General features: G+C 31.1%; 1 protein-coding gene and 2 pseudogenes across 3 annotated transcripts; 2 read left to right on the forward strand and 1 right to left on the reverse strand.

Annotated features, from left to right (window-relative positions):
* Positions 1-497: 497 nt before the first annotated feature.
* On the reverse strand, positions 498-16,489 carry LOC148606866 (uncharacterized; annotated as a pseudogene). The gene is made up of 5 exons (XR_015915371.1): positions 16,477-16,489; positions 14,635-14,860; positions 2,121-13,671; positions 1,146-1,245; positions 498-638 (listed from the first exon to the last, which is right to left on the reverse strand). The product of XR_015915371.1 is annotated as an uncharacterized LOC148606866 (transcript).
* LOC148606867 (uncharacterized) lies at positions 1,384-12,385 on the forward strand (annotated as a pseudogene). Its single transcript, XR_015915370.1, has 10 exons — positions 1,384-1,429; positions 4,139-4,359; positions 5,414-5,528; positions 6,484-6,724; positions 7,322-7,391; positions 8,479-9,053; positions 9,755-9,924; positions 10,244-10,360; positions 10,999-11,210; positions 11,809-12,385. The product of XR_015915370.1 is annotated as an uncharacterized LOC148606867 (transcript).
* Positions 16,490-19,283: 2,794 nt separating the features above from the next.
* On the forward strand, positions 19,284-20,299 carry LOC148606868 (uncharacterized). Its single transcript, XM_088546253.1, has one exon. The coding sequence runs from the start codon at positions 19,301-19,303 to the stop codon at positions 20,297-20,299; it is 999 nt and encodes a 332-aa protein (XP_088402379.1). The 5' UTR covers positions 19,284-19,300.
* Positions 20,300-22,040: the final 1,741 nt, after the last annotated feature.

Genomic DNA, 22,040 nt, shown 5'->3' on the forward strand with positions numbered 1-22,040 from the left:
AGTGCTACCTCACAGAATCAACAGTTGCTTAGCCAAATAGTTGTTACACAAAATTACTTGTTCGAGAAGTAGTGAAAGATTTAGCAATCACTAGTCATAAGTAGAAAACTTAAATACATGTACCATTTATGTTTGCCAATGAGATAGTCATTCAAATAACAAAGCAAATAACGATTAAGCTTCTACAAGTGAAATCACCACATGGATATCAATAATGGGCAAACCACATACCATTAAGCAATCTATAAAAAGGCCCAAAAACAAATAAAGTAAAACTATTTACAAAAGACCATAATCAACCTAATCTACAGAAAACAATGAAGTAATTTTTTAGCTCAGTTGATAGAGTGACAGCTTGCAGTGCAAGGGATTCTAGGTTGTATTCCAGGATGGTACTGTCAAGAAGTATACATGGCTGTTATTGTATACATGTATGAAAGTGACTTTTACTTTTGAAGCACAACACATTTAAACCTTGTACATTTGATTAAGAAATATGATTTTGAAAATATTTATTTTTAAACTTCAGCTTCATATCAGCTTTCATTACAGTGCAAGCAGAGATTTGAACAGCATTGAAGGTCATCTAAATTATACATGTATGAATTCTTTTCAGTCATATAAATGCCATGGATGACCTGGAAGTATAAAAATCAGTAATAAATATACATAATACTCATATTCAAAGTTATTGTGATTCATGAATCCTGTATTGAAGTAGACCTCTATTTAAGTAAACCCTACATTATATGGATCAATGGATGTTTTTTTTTCTTCAAACAATACATCCCATTATGCTAAAATATTGTTACAACCTTCATTTAAGTGTCATGGGAACTGTAGTACTACATTTTAAGCGATAAACACATATGGGATCTATCTACATTACAAATGTAGAAATAATACAAATACATTTCTAAAATAAAATGACTAATGAGAGTTTCTAGTGAACAATCAAAAGACTTTGAAAGTGGGGGTCCAAGCTAATAATTTCCTCATTTTTGCAAAAATTTTCCACATTACTTCCAACATTTCCCAACAAAAGAGGTGGGTCCTACCTTTGGAACACCCCAAATCAATATTAATTTTTTTTTCAAAAAAAAAAAAGGCATAAAAATATTGTATACTGAACCTCAAATACCTACACAATCTATTATCATACTTCATTTGAACAGAGCTTCCTGTTATGTATGATTTGTCTGGTAACTTGTATCATTGGTAGGTGAAGGCTGCATCCAAAATTTTCTGGAAAATATCAGAACATATTTCCTTTTAATATGGAAAGAGATACTGAAAATCAACATGGATAGACTTTTATCATACTGTGATGACTATGGTATAATTGTACATGTTCATGACAACATACTGTGCAAAAGAAATCTGATGACTGATAAAACTAGTTCATTATCCTTAGTTACTGATATACAATGTAAGTCAACAGCTTGTATTTATGGATCTATTAAAAAAGTAAAAAAAAAATAGCACAATAAACTTCTTAAAAAACTGAAAATTGTGTCAAATACAAGGTCATACAAATGTATATGTTAATGTTTAGATTAATTTCCAAATCATATAATTCATGTAGTTTACTTCAAGTTATGTATGAAATGTTCTCATATGACTTACATGTACAATACATTGGAACATTAAATATTGCTTTTGATTGCTCTTGGTCAACTGTTCAGCAATACTTGTTTCACTGGAGTTTCCTTGACCTTGTACATGAATTTATTTTTGTTCTCAAAAATGAAATATGGGGTACTGTATACACAAATAACAGATTCTTGTAAGGTTTTGTTTGTGTTACCCTCATCATGTTCAACAAGTTTGTATCATAGACTGTTTCATATAAATGAAAATCAACAGTCATTGACTCAAGGACAACACAATGGAGAAAATTTTAAATAGTTTGGTGTTTTTTTGTAGAAGGTTCGGAATTATCTCAAACTACGATTTTCAGGTTCATTTGTATTCACCTTAATGTTTCACTTACTTTTGGTGGAATATATGTCCATATGTGAGTACACGAAACTCAAATTCAGACGACCCCCCCCCCCAATGTGACAGCACGGTTTTTCATAAAATACCGTTCGAAAGTCTGATTTTAGTTCCAAAGTCACCTAAAAGTCCGAGAATTCCGAACTCCTGTTTCCACTGGCTGGATACTGAGACCTACCGGAATTTATGTCTGCACCGGAAAGGGAAGACAACTGTAGATGAAAATTGGGTCTCACTAACCACTTCTAACGTTTCAATTACTTTACATGTTAAAAAAGTAATTTTCAAAGTCTCACTGTGAATTCCCAGGACAAATGACATCTTAAAGTTGCATACCGTTGCGAGGCATGCAAAATATGGCTTCCAAAATCATTATGCTAATGGTACGATGTCGATGATAGTAGTTAAGTAGAAATTCTTCACAAAATTTACTTGAATAAATAATACTGAAAATCCACATTTTTACCTGTTCTGCTAACTGACAGCATGGAGGCAAATTACTCACACATGTAAACAATATTCATACACTTTTGTAGTTAATTACATATATGATTTTAAAGTACACATTCTCAGCTTCATTTTGACTACTTTTAATCATAATACACACAAATAATGCACTTACAATGCATATGTCTCAGGGGCGGGTCCAGGTAAGGGCGTAATGGGCGTACGCCCCCCCCTTTAAAAAAAAAAAAAAAAAAAAAAAAAAAAAACTATCGTTATAATCTGCTAGTATTGTATTGAATGATGGCAATTTATCATATTCATTAATTAAACACATACTCTGATTTCTTTTTATACTGATTCCCCAATTTGATGGGTCATCTTCAACCGTAAAATTTCGTTTCTCGGAGTCCGGCGTGTTCGACTCTGCGATTAGTATCCATTGTTGTTGATGTGATAAAGAATTCGCAAAGATGTCGATGTCAAAAACAAAACGTCAAAAGACCTTAAAATCGTATCAAGGTGTCTTGGACACCTTTTTTAAACAACCAAAACGGTAAGTAAATCAGTATAATACATGAATTTTGGTTGTTTTGTGTGACACTAACTCGGCATAAAAAATGTCACACCCTGACACTTTAACTATAAAATATACATGCTCCAAGTCAGGAACCGTTACATTAGTGCAATTCTCTATTATTTTATGTTTTTAAGCCAAAAAAGGTCCAAAAATTTTTTCGCCTCGCTTCGCTCGGCGAAATATTTTATTCTACGCCCCCCCTTTCAAATATCCTGGACACGCCCCTGTGTCTAGGTTCAGTGTGTTTTGGGTACTACACAGGGGGGCGGCCGTTTGACCCGGAAGTGGTTAGTGAGATCTTGACTTCCTGCATTGGTCTTCCTTATGTTTCACGTGCAGGACATAATCGTATGATTCAGTTGTGGAATAATTTTTTTTAGGTTGACATTTTGAACATAAAGAAAAGGGGGGGGTGGAAAATCACATCAATATATTAAATAACAGTTGACAACTAGCATAAGTATAAATCTTCATTGAAACATGCATTGGCATGTTAAATAAATGCTGTTTTACAGAGTGTAGGTTATTTATTCAATAGAGGGGGTTTCAACTGGGATTGCCTTTCCTTTGTTACATTGCTTCCCTTGTTATTAGCAAAAATTATTAGAAATAAGTTATTTAAATTGTATATAAAGAAGATTACTAGTAAAAATTTATAATAAGAGTCATTTTTTACAGATAAACATGCTTCTAGTTATACCTTCATGACAATCTGGTTTTTCAATTATATCTGCATCTGGTTGGGTTGCCTACCTGTGGGCTGTTCCTTCTTTGGTCTAGCACAAAAAACAATCAGGCCCAGCTTCTCACTTTTGTTTCATTGACCAATTAATAATGATTTTGTATGTCAATTACATTCTAAATTTTGAATATATTTCAGTTGTTGTGCATAAATAGTTAACTCATAACAATGCCTTATATGATAAACTAAATTTAGAAATACTAAATATTTCAGCATTTATTAAAAAATCATCTACTTATTAAAACATTTTACAAATTAACAAAAAAAAGGAAAAACTGACGAAAAAAAACATGAATTTTACTGAGTAATCCCCCTTTATAAATGTAACTTTCTTTTGAATTTTAACATCCATTCATTTCTTTTCTTCTATACAGACTCTGCTTCAGATTATCCACCATCATCAATAGAACCTCCATTAAAACCATTGGCTCATCCTGTATCAGAACCATCTTCCTCAGACTCTGTAAACCGACATAAACCACCTACTTTTTATAAAGGAAAATATATCATACATGCATGGGATGATGAGGAAAATAACCCAATTGTTTACCACGGAAAAATACTACAGTACCTGAAATCTCGGAAGATATTCAGGGTAAAAACTACCACTCCTTGATTCTATGGTGTGCATGTTGGTCCAAACCATTCTAACAACTATACATTTTAGTGAAGGGTTTTTTTTCATTTCTGTCAAAGTAAACCTTTCCATAACATGAAGTATGTATATGAATTTCACTTATATTTCATATAATTTGTATTGAAACCGAATTTGAAGGAATTAAATATAATGAAATAAGTTTGACTGCTAGGATGTTCAATAATTGTTTTTTAACAGCACTATTTTAGGTTTCATAATGACTGAAAATTTTGATATTGCAAAATATCAACTGAAAATTAATTTCAACATCATTATGAGGTAGTCATGGCCAGTTTGTTATGATGTTGAAATATTAATTAAATAAAGATGTTTGCAATATTTGAGTTTCACAAGTTATAAACTTTTTTTTCTTTATGATTTTTGTTAATTAATATTTTTTCTGTTTGACTTTGGTAGGAATTATAGAATGCAATTTTACATGCAAACATACAAAAGTAAAAACATGGCTTTCAAGTGAATCATATTTTGTTAACGATGAGACCAAATCAAAACAGGAATTTCATCTGAATAAAATTGTCAATTGTGTGGTACATATGTTGCACAAGACATCACTAAATCATAGAGAATCTTCATTTCATCCTTCAACAATTTTGAGAATGACTGTCCTTGGTGTTGTTGATGCCACTAAATGTGACAACAATAATATTTGAACTACTGAAGATATAAAAACTTTTAACAATAAATACATGTGGAATTAAAGACTTTATTTAAAAGTTTGCTTATTTATTAACACTAAGCTATATATTTTGCTTTAACCTAATGGGGGGAGCATTATTATAAACTTTTGTGTGCTTTTTCAATTATTTCAGAATGGATTTGGTTAAAGCATTGTTTTAGTTGTATTTTATGCTTTTAATTTTTGTTTAGCATTTTAAGTTATTTTAGAATTGCTTTTGTTGGTACATTATATCAGTTGCATTTTATGTTTTTAATTTTGCATTCAATAATTATAAATATAGTACTTAATACATGTTAAATTACTATTTTACAGATTATATATTGGAATCCTAAAACTGGAGGAAAAGAAAATAAAAGTTTGGACAAATATGAACTCACAGTTGACGAATTTAGTAATGATTTTCTGGAAGGCACTCTTAAACTGAAATGTAAGCAATATTTATTTAAAGAAGAATTTTTTTTAATGCATATGTCTGTTTTTAACTTCTACATAAATTTGTTTTAAGAAAATTAAAATTAAGTATGACCTAATACTTAGTATTTTTTAATTTTATTTATTTAAAATCAAATAATTATGCTTCTTAAGTTTGTATTTTTTTCTTATTTTTTTTCAGAAATAATTGAATTGGTGAAACAGACTTTAGTTCATTGATTTTGAATAAACCACAGTAAGTTCCTTGAAATAAGTTTGAGTTTTCTCTCTTCGTTAGTAATTTCAAAATCTATGTTTTTGAAAACTTTATGTGTTGCTATAATTAGAAATGGGGATATCTGTTTATTCAAAGTAACCAATAAAATATGGTTATGTGGTTTTGAAAGGTCAAGGACTTCTATAAAGGAAGTTGCATATAAATTTGGAATTTTATTGGGATATTTTTTTCCCCTGAATTAGCTACCATAATATGGATTTCAAATTGGAAAATGTGTGCTTATAAATATAAACATGTCGTTTTCAAAGATAATTAACTTAACTTTTTAAATTCTACTTTTACGGATATGTACGTCTTATTGATAGAGCGTATCGTACACTCTATGGCTAGGTCAAGCGAGCCATACTTCTGAAGTGCAAACATTTTTGATATATCATGGAAACGACGCCAGTGAAAGTGGCTGAAATTTTCTGTTTTGTATGCCAAAATAAAATCAAGAGGTTGTTTGGTTTGACTAAGCACAAGGCAGTAAATGAGAACTATGTTTTCTGGATTGAGCAATGTCTTGATATATCTGTTGAACACTCAATTATGGAATTCATGTATGTATGTGAAAAATGTGCCAATATGTGTAAGACTTACTGTTTATTTAAAAAAAGTGGACTGGAAAATTTTAATAAGAATTGTATCAGGAAAAAGTGAGCAACTACTACACCCCCCTCTGCTCTTAAAGTTTCTTGTAGAGAATCGGTAGCTGACAAACTTGTAAAGTCTATAGAAAAGATGAGAAAATTAGACATTAATGGTAATATAGTTGCACCTGTGAAATCAGAAAAAAGGTCTAAGACAAAATTGTTTTTTAATGACATGTTGTCCATTCCTGACAATAGAAATACATGTCGTACTGAAAAGTTTGAAGATGTATTGGCTAGTCCACATTCTTTGGATAATGCAGATGCGTTAAGTGATCATGGGTATTGTTCTGTTAGAGCGGAAAATATATGTACATGTAGTACATCACAAAAGACTATGGCTTTAGATCACTCATATACAGCAACAAAGATTGATCTTGAGGATTTATCATTAACAAATCAACAGTCTGTGGAAAACTTGCTATCAATATCTGATAAAAGGGAAATTTCAATCTCTATTGAAAAACAACTCACCCAATTGAGCTAAGTTGGACATAGTATTGTCTTTGATAATAAACCAGAAACATTATCGGAGAGAAATTGGTTTAAAGAGTTAGTAGAAGAAATGAAGACAAGATGCCCAGAATTACTTGAGATACTATTATGTGCTGTAGGTAAGTGACATTTACAATAACGTAACTAGGTAAGTGTGACTTCAATAATTGATAAAGCAAAGAGTTTTCCAACTAGACCAACCCTACCAGTGTACCTATTCAATACTACAATTTTTTCAAATACATACCTTGATACTAGTGTGTGTAAGCAACTGATTCCTGATTTAAATAATCTTAAATTGCTTTACATGTCCATGTAGGTGACAAAGTTGATGTGGACTCAAAGCTGGCAACATTAGGAACCATTTATGGGATGATATTGCAGGAACAAAAAAACATCTGCTGTTCAAAGAATTTATACAGCTCTAGCTATTAGATTCCATGCAGACAATAAGGTAATTTTATGTAAAAGGTAAAATGTTACATCAAAAGATTGAACATGTATGAAATATGCACTATGTGCGTTTACATATATTTTGAAATAAGCACTTGCTTGGAGAACTCAGTTTTTATGAGTGAAGGGTTCAACTCCCTTCAAGTGCAATTTTTGTCACACCCACGACAAAAGTCACTGAAGGTGAGACTTATGTTTTGCTTTTCCAGTGGTCGTGGCGTCCACACACTTAACATTAAGTGTTCTGATAAGTTCATTTAAACATGAACCCCATATGCTAGGTCAATGATATTTGGTGTACAGATTCATTACCATCATTGTATCACAAATTTATGCCAATTTTACATATATACCCCTGCAGTGATGGTCTGTTCGAAAATTCAATGTTAAAGTTAAATGATAAGTTTTCAGATAAGTTTATTTCAACATGAACCCCTTATGCTACATATGTAGGTCAGTGATCTTTGGTGTACAGGTTATACAAAGGATGAAAGCAACACAAAAAATTATATTTAACAAATAAACCATTATATTTACAATATCGAACAGGCCAGGCTGATCTGTGATAACAGTATATATTAAATATTATTCATTCATTATATGTTTTATGCTTTATTTGAACTTATTGAAAACTCTTGTTTACACTTGTATATCAGAACTTTGAAAACTCAGATGAATCTTTAAAATTTTTCAAGTTGTTAACACAAGAAAACTTGTCTATTATGGAGAACTTAAAAAGAACAGGTCTTGATACTGTTATTTGATATCAATGTGTTTTTGTTATACATATTTAGCTATAATTTTGATTGAGGCTTATGGTGATATGATGTGTTATTTTGTGTAATCTCTTATTGCCTACTCCATTACTTCGATCATTGTACTTGTACTTAATTTTTATGCTCTTTATGGGCCCTGTAATTTGGAAAAAAATATCCCATTCTATTCTTTAGTATATAAAACCAATAATCCTTAAATGGCTTTTGATTCAAAGTTTTATGTATATACAATGTACATGTGTGTAGTATAACATTTTTATCCAGTTACTTTTTATCACTTAATTTTATCATTAATTGCCATTTAAATTGTAGCTTTTGAAGCGATTGCAGGGAACTCACATCACACTTTCAGATGAATCTAAGCGTAACATCTTGGACCAGTTTGCTGAGTATTCCTCTAATAACATTGTCAAAATGGTTTCTTCTGGAAAAGATGGCAAAATTAATGGTGATAATCTTGATATCTATGTTACAACAAATGACATAGGAATGAACAACAAAAAATAGGGATTACCATTTTTTTGCATCAGACTGGACAGCTGATCGTGCAGATTTGTCAGGACTAGATGACAAGAGACCCCTCATTGAAGATGAACTGATATCTATGAAACTATTTACCCTAAATGATGAAGAAACAAAGCTTTATAAGACATCAATCAAGTCCTTGTTGGGCAGAATTACAACTCAGTACATGGATGGTTTTAAATGGATTGATTCTGTTATTCCAAAACACTTTCCACATCCATTGGAAGAAACCATGAAAGCAAAATCTGAAATATTTTGGTTAAAGATCATGTTAAAAAATGAAGCCGGCTATTCTGATTGTGTTCAGATCATGGATGAGTATGAGAGAGAATTATTGCAATGGTACACAAAAGCTGGAAGAGGTATGCACTCCAGATCAGAATCATGCAAATTTTCATTCACGGTTGAAAAGCCTTCATATTTTGATTTTGATATTTTGTTTGAACCGTTATACAACAAATGTAGTCACAGAATATGGCTTTTCATAAAATCCCCGTTCTTAGCAGATAAAGGTTACATAGAATGTAGAATTCACAATTAAGGGAGATAACTCTGTAAATGACACTGAAATACAATGGAAACTATTGGATTTTTGACATAAATTGTTACCTACGAACACATTCACACATCTGAATGAACAATTATACATTTTATCATATGGGCTCACAAAACAACTTAATAACAAAATTAAAAATGTGCAGTCTGTCTTGGAGTATTTCACATATTACAGAATGACTCTTAAAAACACTGCTACTTAAAAATGAAATGGGTACATGTAAAAGTAATGAAAGACAAGAAACTGTTGGAATTAGATAAAAAAAAACTTTGTTTCTCTGATAATTGTGATTATTTTTATAGTAGAAATATACAGTACACTATACACAGAAGTATGTTATCATTTTAAGCTGATGTTTATTCTGAGGTCTTCTAGACTTTCTAAGGTAAAATTAAAACCTCTTTTCAAACAAAAATAATAGTTACATGTAATTTCAATATTTATTTGTACCTGAGTAGAATTGTTTTTAAGAGCATTTTGTATTTGAAGTAAATTTCATCTTCAAAGGTGGTGATTTGGAAGGGTTGCAGGTTCCTGTTGGTCGTGACCAATTGACAAGAGTGAGGCTTCAAGGTGCCAAAGCCGTACCCAATGGATCACTCACAGCTGCAGACAGACTAGAGCACCTAACTCCCATAATTGTTGAGATGTTCCATACACTCCAAGATTTTCTGGAAGTTTCTTTAATATATTCATTCATTGCTCTATTGCACAAAAGAACATTCCTTTGAAAATTATGTACTTAAAGGTGCATTACATTATATAAAAAAATTGCACCACCATATCATCTGGTACATAGAAATGTTCTAACCCACTGTTTGGGGGTTAAGATGTAAGATCAAGATAAATGATCTTTAATGATAAACATCTATGTACAAGAAAAACTTTAGTTTAAGAAAAAAATTAAAACTAGCTAATTACGATCTACTGAAGACAACCAATTATAACATGTAAATCATGAGCATCAAAATAAATTAATTTCTTTTGTTTTGTCAGAAATTATATACGAGATTTTATAAACCTAACAGTGGCAGGGATAAGGGAACACTACAGCACTTGAAAGTACTCATTCAGAGGTCAAATGTCAATGGGAATGTGAAAAGTAGATTTGAGGTGGGAATACTCTATGTGTGCATTAAATTGTTATGATGAACTAATAAATTAATAAACTAAGAATTGGAGATGCATGTAATGACCACAGTAATATTGGTATCATTCTACCGTTGTCCTCCTTACACATTTTAATGTCAGGACAATGACCTGAAGATAAATGAATGTTTCTATGAAATTGTTGCACAATGTGTCATTGTGCAACAGAAAGACTGGGGTTGATATTGGGGGTTGTGACTTAAATCATTTGGGATAAGAGCCCCCCAAAATTGCCCCACTGTTCAGGGTTCAACCACTGTGGTTGTTCAGTGGCGGATCCAGGCCCCACCTTTAGAAAAAAAATTGTGTGTGTTAAATCATGAAAAATACTTACTTTGTGATCCTCACCAGTGATCCTGTCAAGAATTTTTTTGGGGCCCCCTCTTTTCCTAAAAACTAAGGATTCACCACTGACCTTGTGAAGCATTTAATTACATATGATTAGATGCATGTCTCTGATACACTCAATGAAAAAAAAATATTGTAAAAACAAATTTCTTATGAAAACTGTGGGATTTGCTATTAAAGATGTATTGTTGTTTTATCCGTTTAAGCACATTCTGAGTATCCAAAACTTCAATTGTCTTTTTGTATCTTTTAAGGCACACGAAGATTTTGTGCTAACAGTAGGCTGTGCTTACTGGCTCGCATATGTTCAAGAACATTTTGGTATGGAAGAATTGAGCGATGAACCTAAGCATGGCAAGCTTGGAAAGAATATCAAGATGATGCATCGAGACAAAAAAAAAAGAAATTATTTGATGAAATTATGGATGAGATAGTTGACCCACTTGTACAGACATATTCACATGTGGTAGGTTTTATACATTTGTCCAAATGATAATGATAGGAATAATTATAACTTGATGTCATCGAGATATTGACTCATGTGAATTATTCTACACCAGACTACGAACTATCAAATGAAAGTCAACCTTGACAAAAAACCATCAGGCAAGGTTCTTGGCTTTAAGCAGGAAAAAATATATGTAGCTTTACCAATTGTGACATGATGAACCTTTTAATTCATATGCCTATTTTGATGTTTTATCTTTTGATTATTAAAAACATGAAATATCTCTAAACATTTTTTTTGTTTAATACCAGTTGTCAGGGATAAAATGGGTTATGTTTCAGCATTTGAACAGTCAACTTGTAGTTATATATGTCAAGTCTTAGGGGAGTCCAAGTAGGTGATTTTTTTTGTTGGTTTCTATGTGTGTGTGATTTTGGTTATTTTATGTTCTCTGATGGGAGTGTCGATTGTCTTTGTCTATAGTCCATATCCCTGGTTTCTGTCTCTTTTGGGTACCATTTGAATCATGGTTCCCTTGATTTCCATACATAAAATTGATGGCATATAACATGTCACTTAATGCTTTTATCTTATTTTTAGGATGAACCTGTAACACTTTGTGTTCAAGTTGAGAATAACAGGTTTTATGGTCAAATGTAAACAGCAAGATAATATTTATGCCTTTAGCATTCAAATAGGAATGGAAAAGTTCATAATTAATGTTAAACCTGAAGAAGCAAAAAATGGTGCTAAGATATGTATTAAAACTATGTCTGGTACAATACTAATTACTGAAATTACTCAAGTGAAAGAACCGAAGGATGATTTGAACAACTATATAATGAAATTCATGCAGTGGTACTTTTTAGTTCTCAGCTTCAAAGATACAGTGAGAGAAGGTGATATTTATAGAAATAATGTGAACCTGAAATTTTGTATCCCAATGTTCTTTAGTCATTCCTCACTGTCTAAATACTTTATAGAGTGTATTGACTATATTTTGAAAACAGAGATTTTGTTATCAGAAAAAATGGCATTGATGGTGAGATGCTCCTCTTTTGTCAATCCTAAAGGCAAACAAGGAAAAAACAAGGCAGCAGACTTACAGAAGGAGAATCAGGTCCTTGTATTGACCCTGAAACTGATGAAGACAGTGATTAATCTGCTGTTATGGAATTAATAGCATCAAACAGTCAAACTGAATCAATATGATTTTAAAATGTTTCCTATATTTGTTTTAGTTGATTTAAACCTGTTAGTAACTTAGTGTACGATTAAGTATATATATATAAACAAATTCTTACCAAAACAGTATAAGAACAAGGTGTTCAACTTTCAAGTTAAGCAAGGCATAGTTTTATGCAATTTCATACACATATACATGTACCAACACATAAGAGTAAGGAGTTACAAAATCAGTGTCTGTGATGATCCATCAGAGTTTTAGTAATCACAATGGTTCAGTCTTTAATAGTACAAGTATTTAAAATTAAATAGTGGGTTGAAAAAGGAAGTAATATAAATAAAAAAAGACAATGATTAATTTCTTCTATATTTACATAGTAAAAAAAAATATCATGTCAACTGAGGCTTAAGTTTTTCTTCACTAAATGGGAATTTCAAGTTTTGTTTCATAGCTTGTTTGGATATGACTTAAGCTAACTAGTTAGTATTACATGTACTTTTACAAAATGAGCAACATTTGGCCTTATTTCCACAGTACAACATCTCATTAAAACCAAAGTAATTTAACAGTTCTTTTCGGTAACATTTGTTTTTCAGCAAGCAGAAGTCCCTCATAGCACTTGACAACCCTTTTCGACTTTTAGAAATGTCGCTCAAGTTGTAATACATTACGGCCTCTGCTTCTTGACCATTTCTATTTCCTATTTCCTGCATATACTTTTCTACAGTAGTTGGTGGTCTACAATGAATTATTCTCTATATGCATGGAGCATTTAGGCCCATTCCTAGAGCTACGGTGGCTAGAACCAATCTTAGTTTGGGGTCCTCTTTGACAAGCTCAGACACGATTAATTGTTTCATAGTGTTAGGGTAATCTTTATGATACTGGGCAAATATTCTGTTCTGTGGAATGGGATCACCAATAAACTGCACATCTTTCAATTCATGAGCTAAATATTGATAAAAGTATCCAAGGCATTCTAAACTTTCAACATACATAATTGTTAATGGAAAACTAGATAGCTTCTCTTTCAACTCGCTACTAACAGACTTTATTAGATCATCATATTTTTCAAATTTTCTAATATTAGGGAGTATTTTCTCAATTTGTATATAAATATTTGGTCTGTCTGGGTTAGCCCAGATAACACCAGGGTTATTATAATTTTATACTTTTTTTAATCCCTTTACTAAGTCCACAGTGGCAGTTGCTGTCAGGGCCAAATGAGCCACACCCTCGAAAATGCAAGTCAGCTCACCAACTTTCTTAAAATCAGGCCTAAAATCATCACCCCTACAAAAGAGTATTTCAATTGAATGTTAATTAAGTATACTGAAAGGCCATTCCAATTTAAACCTTGGGTCTATTAGGTCATCTTTTTTTATTGAACTTTAGATCTGGAATAGAAGTACTTTTAACCTTTTCCATTTCAGACAGAAACAAAATTGGCTAGGGATTTTTTTCAAATTATGAAGGTGTCATAAATGTATTTAAGCCTAAAAAAAAAGAATTTGTAATACAGATGGGTTTGCCTTTGTTTATTTAATACATGTACATGCAGGGACTGAATTTTAGATTTTTTTCCCTCTAGTTAAATTTAGAAAATACTGCAAATTTACAATCACTAAATATAAGTTTCTGGTGTTAATTCTGAACTGGACTTACACATATAATACATGTAGAATTTCCAAAGCTAATTTTAACAAGAAGAAATATTTTTTACAAGCAAAATTGAATTTAGCAAGTATTTCCACTTAAATTCTATCACTGCCATGTGTAATGAAATAAAATCAGTTTTTCAAGCATCATGGTTTACTCAGTGAGGATTTGAACCCCAGTCTTCTGTTGTCAAAGCAGACGTAATAACGACTATACTACTGAGGATTTTCAGATGTATTCCATGCTTATTAATAACTAAGTGTAGTATTTAGTTACTACATGTGTGATTTGAGAAAATTCATACCATACATCACTGCCATGTGTAATGAAATAAAATCAGTTTTTCAAGCATCATGATTTCAGAAAATTCAGACCATATATTTACAAAATTCAGGTCCTCTACATGTTAGGATGTATAAAAGTTTGTAACTATTGTAATTATGTCATTGTCTTTTTCTTCCATTATTACATTGTATAAGCCATTTTTGCTATTATAAAATATTTTTTAAAAACCCTCTTGTAAATTTTTTTAAATTCTGGGTATGCCAAGGGACTGTGGAAAAATATACATACATATATTTAAGTTGCAATACAAACCATTCTGAAACCATGTGCACCTCATCTACTACAACAGCACAGACATTATCTTGATAAGTCTTGCTGCGTAGTAAATGACCAAACTTCTTCCTTGAAAATGTTTCAGGATGTGCATAGGTGATGTTAAACTCTCCATTCTCCAGTAGATGGTATGGAACATCACACACTAAATCAACCTGCTCAGTCTCGTCATCTTCAGTGTCCTCAAAAGTTACTCCATGACTTCCTTACAATTACAAAAAAGTACTAATGAAAGAGTTTGGAGGCAATGTTTAGATTGCAAGGATGGACATGTAACATGGGAATAGTGATGTACTGATACCAATGGCAATGCAACTACAAAATGAGTGGTTCATGATAAAATACATGTGGATGGTTTGGCAGAAAAAAAATACCTGAGTTTCTAATATGATGTTGTCACAAACTAGAATTGTTATGTACATGTACATGTATGCAAAACTTTACACATTATACCAAAATATATTTAGAAAGTTTTTGACTGGTTTGGTTTGGAGACAGACACATTCCGACTTAAAAATGCTACAATGTTACTTTTAAACTTGTCATAAAATAAACCAAAAAACTAAAACATAAAAATATGGCAGGTAGGTTTAGTAGAAACACAGATAATTTTTTTAGCCATTAGCATGAACTTTAAAGCCAATGCAGGGGCACAGAAAATAAAACTAGAATAGAATAGTGGTGCACTAATGCTAGTGCAGCCGCATGTTAAATAATGGTTTGGCATATAATTTAAAGATTGGACTGTCTTCTAGTGCACACAGAATTTTAATTAGCCATTCTTTGTAAAAAAAGCTTTCATTAAATGGGACATTTACTGCTGAAAAGTTTTCAAATTTAATCATACATTACATGTACGTACTATGTATGCATTTTGTCTTCAGCTTAGTGGACAATCATCAATGAATGTGAAGTTAGAAACTGTCATGGATAGATTAGATATATAATGTACATGTATAGATGAAAGTTCTTTCTTTTTTTAAAGTGTGTAAATTTGAAGAAAACTATTCAACATCTTATTGGAGTTACATGAACATGGATAGTAAATATCATCTATCATTATCAAAACAGAACAGATTTCAACAATTTATATCATACCTATTTCATTACTGTGTGATTCTAAGTCGGTGCTGTGTGACTACTTGAGTACTTTGAATATCCCAAGCAGTGACATTGTGTATTTCATGGATGACGTCAAGTTGTGAGTCACTGTTACTGATAAAAATCTTGTTGCTATGTTGTTTTTTAAAATACCTTGCACAATGCACCTCTTAAAATATAGCCAGATTACCAATATCACTATACTGATTTTATGGGAAAATGGAAATAATGACCAGGAAAGGCAATTTTCATCAAATTATGCATTTCTCTGAAATATGCCATAATTTAATTTATAAACATTTTATGAGTTTTTATGTTTTTCTTTTTTTACATTTGATGAAAGCTTGTGGTATTGTGAGTCTAATAAGACCAGAACTATCAAAATCAGACATAGGACTACAAAGAAATGGTCATTTTTATATCATGCCCCTCAGTGATATTTCCCCTAAATTACTAAAAATTACAATTTTAACTAACTTGTCACACCAAATTGATACCTATGATAATTGAAGAAGTTGTAATAGTAAATATCATTTATCATTCTCAAAACAGAACAGATTTCAACAATTTATATCATACCTATTTCATTACTGTGTGATTCTAAGTCTGTGCTGTTTGACTATTTGAGTACTTGGAATATCCCAAGCAGTGACGTTGTGTATTTCATGGATGTATTACAATGCATATGTCTAGATTCAGTGTGTTTTTGGTACTACATACGGGGGTAGGCCATTTGACCTGGAAGTGGTTAGTGAGACCTAGGGGCAGATAATGGTCTCAGTATCGTATTAATTTTCCCATAGACTTCTATAGTGAAGTCCATATTTTTAAGATTTTTTAAAAAATATGTAAATTGATTCAATAAAACTTTCACTTATGTAGCATTTCCAAGGACATGTGAAAAAATAATTTCCCGCAAAGAAAATAGGGTGAGTCCATGAAAATCGGACAGAAAAGTAGTCTTGAACTATGAACAGCCATTTCCCCTACTTTCACTTTCGTTTTGCACTCACCAAAACAACATTTTCAGTGGAACATTTTTATGTTATTATGTTAGATTTTCTTTCAAAAAAGATCCTCATCTTACAGTGTGCTTTGCTCTATTTTATAAGTCATTGTTCATATCTTTTGACAAAACATTAGTTTGTAAAGAGGCAAAAAGAAAATGCACTATATTTTAATAGCATCCATGTTTTGACGTACACCCGCTCAGGGATATGCAATACGATACTGGTACCTATTACTAATAAACGTTTCAATATAATCATAAAAGTTGTTGTTTTTCTGCTAAAGTATTCATTTTCATACTGAAAGTTCAGAATATCATTGCCCTGCTACAAACATGAATTTTCTATTAAAATTTTTATATAGGTACCCTATTCCAGGCATAAGACTAATATCTCAATGTTAGCCAGAAAATATTACTTTTGATAAAAAGCTGCTGCATTAGTCTAACTAAGCAAATTTGTGGTTTATTCTGACATGGTAGATACATCAGCTGTACTATAAGTTCCAAATCATTATTTAATCCCCACTTGTGAGTTCCATATATGGAAATATTAATATCCGAACCTCCTTTTTTGTCTTTAACTCATGGGAGCCTCTTGTTTAAAGTAAAGTATATGTACCAGTTCAACCAACTGTTTTAAACTATAGATATGGTCATTTCAATTATAATAAATCCAGAAAAAATTATACCAATATCATACTTTTAAAAAAATATAGCTTTTCATATGCAGAAAATACAGATTTTAAGCCATTTTGGTACCACAGGCAGATACAAATGGACCTCAATATGACAGGAAAAGGATTTTTTCTTTAAAACAGATAGCTATGATGCAAGAAAAATAGTTTACTGGTATAAATATTATAATAACATTTGTCTGCTTTAGATACTTTGTGAAAAAATTCAGTTTTTATATGAAAAAACACCATTACTTTTCTTGCCGCATTAGAATCTGTCCATTTGAACCACTAAAAAAAGTCCACTAAAAAATTGGCTGTTGACTTTTGTGACATTTCTGTGTTTAAATCAACCACACAGTTATATGGCAACTCACTTTAGCTATTTATTTGAAAGAAAAACAAAAAATAAAAAAAATATTCATTTTTTCATATATAAGAGGCAATGTATGGAAAATGATAATTTTCATGTCCTAACCACATACTTAAAATGTGTTGTAACTTGAAAACTATCCTTTATGCAGGAGTATTACTTGCTTCAGGTTACCTGAATATAGATATGCTCATCATAAATGGTCAAGATAATAATTTTATTAAACTGATATCCTATAAATTCATGAAAACAAAATGCATTTCCAAATTTGGTAAAGATTAACCATAAATGCAAAAAAAACAGAGCTACCATAAAAAATCAGGTTCAAAAGTTCGCTAATTCATCATAAAAGTGTTACCTGCATTGGGGTACTACTTATTCAACTGGTAAAGACCACTTGCTGAATATCCAACTTTACTTGAAAAACTGGCTTACTAGGTCTCAGTATCGTATTAATTTTCCCATAGACTTCTATAGTGAAGTGCATATTTTTAAGATTTAAAAAAAAAATATGTAAATTGATTCAATAAAACTTTCACTTATGTAGCATTTCTAAGGACATGTGAAAAAATAATTTCCCGCAAAGAAAATAGGGTGAGTCCACGAAGATCGGACCGAAAAGTAGTCTTGAACTATAAATAGCCATTTTCCCTACTTTCACTTTCGTTTTGCACTCACCAAAACAACATTTTCAGTGGAACATTTTTATGTTATTATGTTAGATTTTCTTTCAAAAAAAGATCCTCATCTTACAGTGTGCTTTGCTCTATTTTATAAGTCATTGTTCGTATCTTTTGACAAAACATTAGTTTGTAAAGAGGCATAAAGAAAATGCACTATATTTTGACGTACACCCGCAAACAATGATTGAAACTAGAAAACTTAATAAATGCTCTACTTTTTGTGCGTTTATTGACTTTAAAAAAACATATGACTCTGTAAACTTGAAAATATTGGTGTTAGTACAAAGATGATGAATGCTATTTTTTCCATATATATATATATATATATATATATATATATATATATATATATATATATATATATATATATATATATATATATATATATATATATATATATGTACAATCTTGTGTAAATATAAATGGTCTTATGACAGATTGGTTTGGTGTGAAAACAGGCCTGAAGGAAGGCTGTATTTCGTCACCCTTGCTCTTCAATATTTTTATTAATGATTTAGTAGATGAAATAAAGATGTTAAATGTTGGTGTAAAATTAGATGACTCTATTATTTCAGTTTTGCTATATGCAGATGATATTGTTTTGATATGTGAAAATGAAAATGACTGGCAAAGAATTTTGGAAACTTTAAGTCAATGGTATCAAAATAATGATTTGTGTGTAAATTTAACTAAGTCAAAAGTAGTTCATTTTAGACCTCAATCTGTTCAGAGAACTGATTTTAAGTTTACGTTTGATAGAGAGAAGATAGAAATTGTAGATAAATATACATATCTAGGATTAGTCATGAGTGAATTTTTGAATTACGTAGATATGGCTAAGGCTGTTGCCAAGTCCGCTAGTAGAGCTCTAGGTTTACTTATAGCTAAATATAAAGCTAATGGAGGTTTTGATTATTCTGTATTTACAAAATTATTTGATACAATGGTTATGTCAGTTATTGAATACGGTGCCTCTATATGGGGCTGTAGAGACTTTTCATGTATTAATGCTGTAAAAAATAGAGCAATGCGTTTCTTTATGGGGGTCGGTAAATATACCCCAAATCTTTCACTTTATGGTGACATGGGTTGGTCGTCTTGTATAATTAAGCAGTGGTCATGTGTTTTTAGAATGTGGTCAAGATTTACAAAAATGTGTAATAATAGACTTAATAAAAAAGTCTTTTTATGGGCAAATAGAAATTGTAATAATAGAATAAAGAATTGGAACTTTAGAGTACATAGTAAATTTAGAGAGCAAAATGTAAACCATTTTTGTAATACAGATTTTATATTTAACAAAAGTTCTATAAATATGTTAGAAAATACAAATTTTGAAAATTTTAAGAATAAATGGTTCAATGAGTTAAATAGTAATAATCATAGTAAGCTGAGAACTTACAGAAATTTTAAGCAAGGGTATGGAGTAGAACGATATTTACAAACACGTATACCTGGTAGATACAGAAGTGCTTTTTCTAAATTTCGTTGTGGTGTTGCACCATTAAAAATAGAAACTGGCAGATATGAAGGTATTATGAGTGAAAATAGATTGTGTTTTAATAATGTATGTATGGATAATGGTAATATTGAGGTTGAGAAACATGTCATTTTGCATTGTCCTGTATGTTCACATTTGAGAGAAGATACATTTATTCGGGCTAAATCTTTTAATGACGATTTTGGTAATTTAACTGATGATGAAAAGTTCATATTTTTATTTAGTGATGAAAAAATGTTCTTTTATTCAGCCAAAATCTGCCATGATGTTTTATTAACTAGAAGAAATATTTTATATAGGTAATTTCTGTTAATATAATATATTAAAATGAAAATGTATATATATAGTATTTTAATTACTTATTGAAAGTCTCTCATAACTCTTTGAAAAGAGTGGCTCTAATTTGACAACATAAAGTTTTAAATGTATATGTTTTGTATATCGATAATAATGGTATTAGACAAATGTGAACTATTAACTTTTAGAATCATATATATTGCTTTTAAATGTATATATAATATGTCAGTTAGAGGTGAGACTATAATAAAGAATTGTCTGTCTGTCTGTCTATGTCGACAAAATACCCCAATTATCACGACTTTTCGAGATAATTTTTCGCGACTTTTATTTATCTCGATCTATCTTCCTGGATTGTTTGTAAATTAAAATGTAACTTTTTTCTTGATACTGGAGTAGATTTGTTTCTTGTTCTCTTTCTACTGTTTTTGCTAGCAAGTGAAGATTGACAAATTAATGGTTCTTTTTTCAACAGGTTCAAACCCTATGCTGAGTTTTTCTGTTCGGATATGGACACATGTTATAGGTGGACATTGACATGATTCTTTGGGAATTGTTGAGATACAATACTTACCACTTCTACCTGGAACAATATAGGCACCCTGAATTGGTACATAAGCGATTAGGTTATTGTCTATTACATAACTTGCAAGTGCTGGAGGGAATTGATTATTCTGGGAGGAGAAAACGTTTTTCCTGTACGTGCGATGTATCTGATAAATTTACATGCCATTTTTCATCGTCCAACTCATGCTCCGCTTGATTTAAGGAAGACCATTCATAGATTTGAGGCTCTTTTTTCCGACGCAGTCGGTATAGTTTCTCTTTTTACCCTTTGACCTTAAAGACGCTCTTCCGTGGAAACGCAAGTCACCTGATCAAAATTCTGTTTCCAGATTGGCCAAATAACTTAATGGGGTTCGAAAAAGGAAATTGAAATTGTGTGCCATGTGTTATTTCCTGATGAAAATTATAAGTAAAAAGAACAAATTTTACTGCGTTGGCTATCTTTTTTAAAGATAGTACTTGTTATGTATTCTATTATGCCAGGAGGTGCAATAAGTCTTTTAGGAATAACTAATTCGCCACTCGAAATAACTGCTCTTGAGAAGTTGTTTTTAGGTGATAGTTACCTGTGCCAGACAAGACTATAAGAATCTCATAGTTTTTATAGTTTTGTAAAAAGTGAAAACCGAGAACAAGCATGTTAACAGGCAGTTCCTGTCATTCATTCATTCTCTTGTTTTAAAACAGCATTATAGTTCTCTGATAATGTTTTGTTATACCATAGTACGGATCATAGAGTCCATTAAATTAGTCCAATACCCATTTACTTGCAGGATTAATTATGAATTAGATTTACAAGAAAAGACCAGACATTTTATTATCCTCAGGCACATACGTGTAAAGAGGGCCTCAACGAAATACAAACACGAAAAATCAATAGCAACAGTGGTAAATAAATTACATTCACAATGAAGTCAATCAAGCGTTTCAATACATACACGATACTAATTCGCACGACTTTCACCACGTGGCTGGATTAATCAGTAATTCATATTATGTGAGTACAAACGTTATGACTATTATAATAATTTGATAAGGTGCTTTATAAAACAGCATATTCTTGTATATAGTTTGACATTGCTGTATGATAACATATATTTCCTTTTTTTTCAACTGTTGGATATGTGACATAATATCTTAGGTTGAAATTATTTCTCAACTCTACCCACCATAAGGTTTT

The sequence above is a fragment of the Perna viridis genome, chromosome 9 (genome assembly GCF_037379345.1).
Source record: "Perna viridis isolate PV_CMFRI_1.1 ecotype Kerala chromosome 9, ASM3737934v1, whole genome shotgun sequence".
Classification (NCBI taxonomy): Eukaryota; Metazoa; Mollusca; class Bivalvia; order Mytilida; family Mytilidae; genus Perna; species Perna viridis.